Source organism: Nelumbo lutea, chromosome 8 (genome assembly GCF_056320005.1).
Source record: "Nelumbo lutea isolate HS-2025 chromosome 8, American lotus-T2T, whole genome shotgun sequence".
NCBI classification, from domain to species: Eukaryota; Viridiplantae; Streptophyta; class Magnoliopsida; order Proteales; family Nelumbonaceae; genus Nelumbo; species Nelumbo lutea.
In genome coordinates, this window is record NC_142691.1 from 52,022,524 (window position 1) to 52,031,877 (window position 9,354).

Genomic DNA, 9,354 nt, shown 5'->3' on the forward strand with positions numbered 1-9,354 from the left:
TCTCCTAACAGCAGGAGTAAAGCAAAAGATAGAAAACAGATTCCAATTTCAGTCTAAGTTTGCAATAATATCTCTAAAGCACAAGTAGAACTTCATGAAAAATGTTATAAAATTCAAGATGAATGACACCAGAGATATGATTGGAGTGCCAAATAATAGCTAGTCTATAAAGAATTAGAATCCTATTCTTGAAGATGAAATACAAGAAAAGGTGGATAAAACATGGAATTCCCAAAGCCAAATTTGGATGTTCAAAAGATTTACCAAGAACTTGTTGAGGATGTTCACCACGTGCTTGATGGAAATATTCAGCAAAGTTCAAGAGATAGCTATCTATAAATTTGTTTTAAGTGTTTGTACCATAATACAGTATATAATGTGTAGCATATCTCTCTTCTTTATTTCTTGTTTATATTTCAATTTAGCCCATCAAGGGGGACAGCTCTGTAAACTTCCCTTTATGAGGATCTTTCAGAGATTTGCACATGTAATACAGATTGGTATCTGGACAGATACTGGTGAACACACCACAGGTTCTCCCAAAATTTTCTTCTCCCATTTGTCATTCACATTACAATCTGTATACTCCAACAAATAATAACCCTCAAAATTATTATTTATGGTAAAGCCACAAATTTCTATTTTTTCTTCAGACTAAGTTAGTGGTTGTCAGTTTCTTCAAAGAGTTTTTTATTGAGGCTACAATTTCTTCATCATTAGGTATCAGAATTTGTTTACATAGCCTAAGCATAACCTACATAGAACTTTATAAATATATTGCAAGCCTTCAACAAGAGCTTTATGAATGTATGCTGATAAAAAAAAAGAGCTTTATGAATGTAAAATGATTTGAAGCTGTATTTTGTTGTGCCTTGTGAGATTCATTATCCCCTTTCTCTTTCTTTTTCTTCTTTGTTTTTTTCACCATGAATCTCTCTTTTTCTTCTAATGGTGCATTGTTTCTTCCTTTTTCTCTCTGAATCTCTTTCTCTCATAATTCAGATCCTTAATTTCCTCTTCTTTCCACCACGTGAAGATTGTACAATTTTTCTCCTCATCCTACATCAATCAGTTTGATATCAGAGAACTTGGTCCTACATCACCAGATCTTTTTGTATGTGTTCCCATGTGTTTTCAACAAATATGTGCACAAAGACGTGGACAAACAAATGCCCTAAACTAAATCTATCTATCTATCAATTGCTTATATGAAGAACTTACTGATGCAGTTGCAAGAGGTGTCTCTACAAAATAAGAGAAGAGATCAACCATTGGTTTCCCCAATTCTTTCTCTATTGTCCGGCAAACCTGTAAAAAATGCAGTTAACTATTAGAGTAGCCCCATTGAATTAAGCAAGGATTTAAATGATGATAGTTAAGATGGTGGGTAATTACTGGCAAGGATTAAAGTGACAATAGTTTCCATTCAAATCCACAAATACATATGTTTTGCTGCTCTCGCATTGATATAGACACCAAGTGATCTTATAAATTTCATAGCTCCATAACTTATGATATGATTTCTAGTGCATTGGTATAACAAAATCCAATATCATGTGATACAGTCAATACTTGGTCAATAAATGTAGATAATTTATTAAGTTGTTGCTAAACTTGACTTTTCATGGACTTTTAGAATTTACATGTTAAATACTTTTTTAAGAGTTTTAAAAACATAGTAATTGTTGACAGGTGTATTATATGTATTGTATGCAGGTTTAGTGCTCGCAGGGGTATTTTTGTAATTTTGTAGTCCTTTTGTGTTGTACGGCCAGTATAGTATAAATACAAATGCTTCACTCGCATGAAGGCTCTGTAGCCTCTTCTTCTTCTTCTTCTTCTTCTTCTTCTTCCTCCTTCTTCCCTTCTTCTTCTCCTTCTCGTCTTGCTCAACATGGTATCAGAGCAGGATTGTCCAGGCCTAGAAAGGTGTGCAGACTCAGAAAATCTCTGTATGGACTGAAACAGTCACCTAGGGCTTGGTTTGACAGGTTCAGAGGGGCACTCATCCGTTTTGGATACACACAGACACAGTTTGATCACACCCTCTTTGTGAAGAGGAGAGATGCTCTGGTGTCAATTCCGATTGTGTATGTGGATGATACAGTGGTGACAGAAAATGATTTGGAGGAGATTGATGATCTCAAAAAATCATTGCAGCAAGAATTTTATATCAAAGATCTTGGTGAGCTTGAATACTTCTTAGGGATTGAAGTTGCAAGATCCATGCATGGGATTTTCATTTCACAGAGAAAGTATGTACTTGACCTACTATGGGAGACTGGGAAGTTGGGGACCAAATCAGCAAACACTCCTATTGATCCAAATCATAGAATTAATGGTGTGGATGGTGTGTTGGTAAAGGATGTGGGGAGATACCAAAGAATGGTGGGCCGACTGTTGTATTTGTGTATGACACGACCAGATATTTCTTATGTTGTCAGTGTTGTGAGTCAGCACATGCATGCACCTCGGGTTTAGCACTGGGAAACTATTGAGAGAATACTTGCATATCTAAAAAAGCACCCTGGTAGAGGCATTCTTTTCTCAAATCATGAGAATCTGAAGTTAGAATCCTATACAGATGCAGACTAGGCAAGATGCTTAGATGACAGGAGGTCTACATCAGGAATGTGTACCTTTGTAGGTGGAAACTTGATCTCCTAGAAGAGTAAGAAGCAAACGGTTGTGGCAAGGTCAAGTGCAGAGGTTGAGTATAGATCCATGACTCATGGTGTCTCAGAACTTCTTTGGGTTAGATCTCTTTTGAGTGATATTAGGGTGAAAGCAGAGGAACCTATGATGTTATACTGTGACAATCAGGTTGCAATCAATATTGCCCACAATCCAATTCAGCATGATAGGACAAAACACATTGAACTTGATAGACACTTTATAAGAGAAACGGTAACAACCGGAGAAGTTTATTTGCTTTATGTCTCTTCAGAGCTGCAGCTGGCTAATGTTCTCACTAAAGGGGTGGCAAAGAACAAACTTGAACATGATCTACGCAAGTTGGGAATGTGTGACATTTACTCCCAACTTGAGGGGGAGTGTTGAAGATTAATTAGTTTTATGATGTTTTTCTAAGTAGACGTTTTATGTTAATTGTTAGATAGGAGGTGGGGACCACAGTAGTTATGTGAGTCCAAATTTTATTATGTTTTTGAGTCTTATATATGTTGTTTTGTGTTTTTCCGCCCTATAAGGGCATAGTTGTCTTTGTACTGCTCTATTATTTTTAATATAAATAATAAGTGAAAGGGGCGGCCAGATTATTGCTCTCTTTTCTTTTCAACTTCTCTTCTTCTCTTCTTCTCCTTCTCTCTTCCTTCTCTCTTCAAGAAACTACTTTTCTTTCATATTTTTTATTTCTGCAGATTTCTACTATATTCCTTCCTCAGATACTAGTTCTTCCATTTCTCTTCGTTGTTCTACTTGTATTTCTCGACCACCTGACCGCTATAGTTTTCCTTCAAATCATAGCTCTTTCTCTATTGTCTCGTCCTCCATAGATATTCCTTTTTCATACTTCATGCCAGCAAACCATTAGTAGTCCACACTAGAAAGAGGCCATGGATGTAGAGATTCATGCTTTACATGAGAATGACACATGAGACCTTGTGCATGCCCCTCCAAATGCCTTCTCTTTGTCTGTAAGAGATCCCATGGTATTACTATCCTCTTATTATATGTTGATGGTATGCTGTTGACCGGGAATGATGATGAGGGAATTCATGAGCTTATGTCTCTTCTTCATAACTCCTTTCACATGAAGGATTTAGGTCCTCTTACTTGTTTCTTGGGTTTGGAAGTTTGTCATAATGCTCAAGGATATTTTGTGTGTTATAAAAAATATGCCACTGGTCTTGTCAAGATCAGTGGGGTCTATTATTTATCTCACTATGAACCGATTTGATATTTCTCATGTTGTTCGAGTTATAAGTTAGCTTGTCTCTACTCCTCGTCAGCCTCACTTAACTAAAGTCATCAGATCATTTGTTATGTTTGTGGCACAATTACTCATTGCCTCTTCTTCTCCTCCTATTCACCCATGCAGTTGAGAGCATGTGCAAATGCTAACTGGCCTGGTTGCCCAAACACTCGTTGCTCTACTACTGGGTTGTGTGTGTTTCTAGGTGATTTTCTCCTCTCTTGGAAATGTAAGAAGCAACAAATTGTTTCCAAGTCTTCTACTGAAGCAGAGTATAGGGTGATGTCTTCTATATGCAGTGAGCTAGTCTGGCTATAGTTTTTATTTTTGGATCTTGGTGGTCCCATTCCTACACCCATTCCTATCTATACAGATAATATTAGTGCTATCAAAATTGCATCGAATCCTATGTTTCATGGGAGGGCTAAGCATATAAAGGTGAATTGTCACTTTATCAGAGACATGTTCCTTGCTGGATCTATTGCTCTTTCTCATGTAGCCTCCAACATGCAAATTGCTGACATCTTCACAAAGGCAATTCTCGTCCCCGACATCTCTTTCTTGTTGGCAAACTGATACTTATACCCATGCATCTGTTTAAGGGGGAGTGTGAAGAGACTTGATATATTAGGATAGCCTTTGTTGTACACTTTATATCAGCTTTGTAGTTTTACTTTTCTCCTTTATTTTCTTTCAGCCCCATAAAGGCACTTTTGTAAATATACATAATATGTTATGTTTAATACACAAGAGGCCTTTTGGGGTGGGGTCGACCGATTTTACTTGACACCCATAGAACTGTTTTCTGCTTGCTCGTACTAGGTTGACAGGTTTTAGAATCTGGGTATTTTTACATGTGTACTCTAAGAAAAAAAAAGTTAACATGTTCCAAGAGAAGAAGATAGATATTGTCTCTTTGGGTGATGGGTCTACTTATGACATCACGGGTGTTAGAATGGTGAGGAACAAAATAATTGAAGGAATGATTTGCACTTTAGGATGTGTGGTGTATGTCCAAAAAAATGAATAAGAATCTAATATCACTTAGCTAGTTGGACCCCAAAGATTGCAAGGTCTTTACTGCAAGTGGAGTAATGACTTATGAAAACCACATATGGTGGCATGGTCCTAATGAAAGGTGAAAAGAGCAGGGGTTTGCATCATCTAGTTAGGAGTACAATGGCTCCCAAGACCTCAATAAGTTTCTGGAAATAGGGTGAATAGGGAAATGTGGCCATACAGAGTTTCTTTCTTATAGTTAAGGTAGAGGCAAATGCTACAAGTTTCCAAGGTACAGATGATGGTAAAGGAAAATTCTTACTACGAGAGAAAGGTTCAAGGTCTCTCTCTTTGGTGTTAACTAGAATCGTTAACTCAAGTGCAGCTACACAGGTGCATTGGTCGCTTTATTCGAATCAGGTGGTACTAAAACTGAGTAAAGAGACCTCTTGCACCAGGATATCCCTTCTCTAATCCTTTTGTACCTTTGTTCAGAATAATATACTTCTTACTAATCAAAATAGTTTCCCAAGTTTTCTCTAATTTCAGCTCAATGCCAAGGTCTAGTAGTTCTAAAACCTCTCATTTTCTCAAGCAAGCTAAAAACTAGTGGAAGGCTTCTGTTAGTTTAGACAAAGGTAAACACCATGATTTTGGAACATAATTGTCATGAGGTGTACTATATCTTATGTAACTAGGTGCAAGGGTATTATTGTCCATTCACTTATTTTTATTAAACACTAATATAATAGGGTTATGTGGGCACTGCCACATACCCAAGAAAGATTCTCCTCGACTCTTCTGCTCTTCTCTTCTTTCACTCATGCTTGTTTCTTCTTTGTGATCTTTAACAAATGGCAATAATGAACTGTAGAAATAATTTACTGAGGTTTACCAAAATAACATACAAAATGGGTTCAACTACGATACGCAAAAGACATGATATCCAAAACACTTGTGACCAATCAACCGGTATCATAAACATATTAACCAATCAGGTGGCATTTATCAAAATTCATAGGTGGGTTTTGATTGGTCAAAGCTCTTCTGGTACCATGTCTTTCTGTTATCATAGATTTTTCCCATACAAGAGAAGACATAGACTACCTGCAGTCATTGTTATATTATTGAATAAAACTAAAGAAATTATCATGGTTACAACTCATTTGTCCTTTTAATTCAAAGGTTCTTAGGGATTACCTCTTGTAAAGGGCGAGGAGGAAGAGAGTCTTGTAGCTGCTTAAGGAGACGTATATAAGCCTCAGGAAGCACATCTGCACGTGTAGACAAATACTGACCAAGTTTTACCCACAATCCTTCCAACTCTATTATCAAACTGAGAACACGCTTGGCATTGCGTTCATGAGCTCTTTCCCATAGGGCATCTCTTTTAGATTTGTTAAACCATTTCTCTCTCTGCTGCAAAGCCTTCAATAATAACAAAAAAATAAAATATTGGTCATGCAGTTTCCTAAAGTAAGGAAGTCCGAAAATAAAATGAAGACTGCCGAAGTGATTAAGAAATAAGACAGACCTTATAGTCTAGGTAGATTATCAACGCAAGTGTGAATACTTTCACACGTCTCCTGTAGATGTTTCCCCATCCCATTAGAGTTTGTATGGTTACAGAACAGACGCAGGAAAGTCAGAGTTCGCTGATATTTGATGAAAAGTATTCCCGGTAGTTCTTCAAATTTTGCTCTCTCTGGGATCAGCAAAAATATATTTAACATCTTCAGTTAATTATATTCACTAAACCAAGAAGAACCGAAGTGTTAATCAAGGTCACATCCATCTGAAGATATATTTCAAAGAGGTTTGTCATACCTTCAGATGTTTCAAGTAAACATATCAAAAGAATAACAAAAAGAAAAAACTATTAATGCAACTATAATAGAAAAGTCCGCAACTTGAGGAAGAGCACAGTTGCGGGTTTACTATGCACAGAAATCTTTGATTCCCTACAAGTTGCACAATTACATCCAGGTATTGTAGAAATTGGAAAAATGTTTGAAATATTGCAAAATCTGTGAAACTTTTCACCAAAACCCAGGGAGCTGAATACATAATATCAAGGGTATTGTTATATCACTATAAATTTCAGCAATTAATAGCCAATATACTGTAAATTCAAACTGAATTCCCAGAAAATTCCAACCTATAACAATAAATTGGAACTCGATATCCTCATAAATTCAACTAATATGCCCCAAAATCCGAAACTAATTGCAGAATCACTACAAAATTCAGCAATTAATAGCAAACATACTGTCAATTCAAACTGAACTCCCAGAAAATTTCAAACCTATATTAAATCAATTCGAACTCGATATCCTCATAAATTCAACTAATATGCCTCAAAATCCGAAACTATTCACAGAAACAGAGTATACAATCTCACCTAACTCGGCGAACTCCACAACAAGACTCGAGGCACAGATTTTAGAATTTTAACGAAATAGGTTGCGAATGTTCTCCGCGACGCAGACGTGAGATAACAAAAAGACGAATTAAAACAAAAAATAAATAAATTGGAGCTTAGAATCAAATTAATGAATTTCGATTGATTTTTGAATATAGATGAAACGAATAAAAAAAGAGTAGAACCAACGTCAAAAGTTCCAAAGCTCGGAAGCACCTGCGTGACTTCGCGGGAAGGAATCTGAGCGTTGGATTGGACGAGTGACGTAATCAAGGCCGTTGGTTTTTCAAAGACGAGGCGTAAAGTTATAGCCTCTCGTTATCGCTTTATTGATATTTCTAGTCTTCTATATAGCAAATTGAGATGGAAAGTGGAAAGTCAAGAAAGGAAACGGATAGACGATTTCTAGTTCTAATTGTCTACAGTTCCACTCGTAATACTGTTGATACGCCACGTCATTTTCGTACACGTGGGGCCAGTATCAGACTGCGGTGGCATATTACAGTTGTGCCACGTGTGCTGAGAGTTGAGGATTCAGCAGACTTTCAGAATCGATGATTTGGACTTTGGAGGCTCACAGTACAGACTCACAGATTCAAGTCACCTGAGATTTACGGAAGTGCCATTTAACGTGATACGTGATTCGTAAACTAAAATCGTAAGGTTTTGTGGAACGGTCGGTCAGAGGGTCAGTCGGTCACCTAAAAACCCAACACGCCTCTTTTATTGCCAGTTGCCACTTGGCAAATTTGCCAACATTCCCAGAAATTTACATTTGCGCCCACAAACGCACACAGCACATCGATTGGGAACACGAACATCTCCCTCACAATGACAAATACGGGAAGTGTGAACTCCATTCCGAAACTTCGTGTCATTGTCTAGCGTCCTTGAAGTAGAAATCGTAAGTGCAACGAAACAATCATTTATGCAACTTTTGCATTCTACGCCCAATATGCTCAATTGCTTATCATCAAAATGTGCTCAATATCTCAGTTGACCTCATGGGCCGGATCAAGCCGGGTTTTGTTAGAATATATTCAACTTCAAGCTCAAATTTAGTTTGGCCATCGGATTTAAGTCATGAGCCTGAGCCCAGCCCTCGTATAAAGCCCGATGCCTGGGCCCAGTCAATTGAAAATAGAAATTTTTTCTTTTTTATTCAATAAAAAATGTTTTATTTATATTAAAAACATTCAAAACTCAAAAATAATAAACATTTCATTATTATTTGAAGAAAAGATAATGACGAAGAAAAAATATCATAAATATATATATATATATTATTAAATAAAATGTGTTTTATTATTTAATATATAGTATCAAGTCGAGTTCAAGTTCGGGCCGAGAGCTGGAAGAGAGAGAATGAATGACAAGCCAAAAATGGAAATTGTGAAATGAATGCAATACAATCATACAAAGCAAGGTTCAAAATTCAATAGAGGATAGTCTATCTTTCTCCCAACGTATTAAAAAAATTCCATAGATTACAGCTTGATACGTCGGAAGGTTGTATATAATTTCTATCTGCTGCTTTTTTTTTTTAATTTTAGAAGGGTGGAAATGATGTTATTTAACATTTAGAAATTAAAATAAAAAGTCTTTAAAAAAGATTAAAATAATGCATTGATAATCTGATATATACCAATTTCAGATTTCTGATATCTTTACATTTTCCTTATAAGTAGCAATATTTTAATTAATAAAAATTTATGTGAAAAGGAGTGGAACAAGAAGGCATTCACTCGAAGATTATAGCCTGGTATACAATAACAAAAACATATAGAAATTAATAAAAAATAATATATGTACATTTCAGCCAAAAATAGCGGAAATTGCAAAAGGTACAGAAATTGATAGAAATAAAAAGAATGTATGTTTGAGCCAAAAATTATAATTCAGACAAAAAAAAAAGCAGAAATTGCAGAAAATACAGGAATTGATAAAAAAAAACCACAAAATATGTTTTAGACACAAAATAGAGCCTTGGAAAAAAACA

The 9,354-nt window shown here is 36.1% G+C and overlaps 1 protein-coding gene across 4 annotated transcripts in view; it reads right to left on the reverse strand.

Annotated features, from left to right (window-relative positions):
- Window positions 1-7,709, reverse strand: part of LOC148844166 (ABC1 family protein) — a 46,923-nt gene extending 39,214 nt beyond the window's left edge. For 2 of the 4 annotated variants that reach the window (XM_088959059.1, XM_088959057.1), the window contains exons 1-4: window positions 7,572-7,709; window positions 6,468-6,638; window positions 6,134-6,361; window positions 1,222-1,308 (exon numbers count right to left, since the gene is read on the reverse strand). In XM_088959059.1, the coding sequence (XP_088815185.1) occupies window positions 1,222-1,308; window positions 6,134-6,361; window positions 6,468-6,542 (390 nt within the window). In that variant the 5' untranslated portion in view covers window positions 6,543-6,638; window positions 7,572-7,709. Of the gene's footprint in view, window positions 1-1,221; window positions 1,309-6,133; window positions 6,362-6,467; window positions 6,639-7,334 lie in introns of all 4 variants that reach the window. The other 2 variants (XM_088959058.1, XM_088959056.1) reach the window with 1 other exon arrangement.
- Window positions 7,710-9,354: the final 1,645 nt, after the last annotated feature.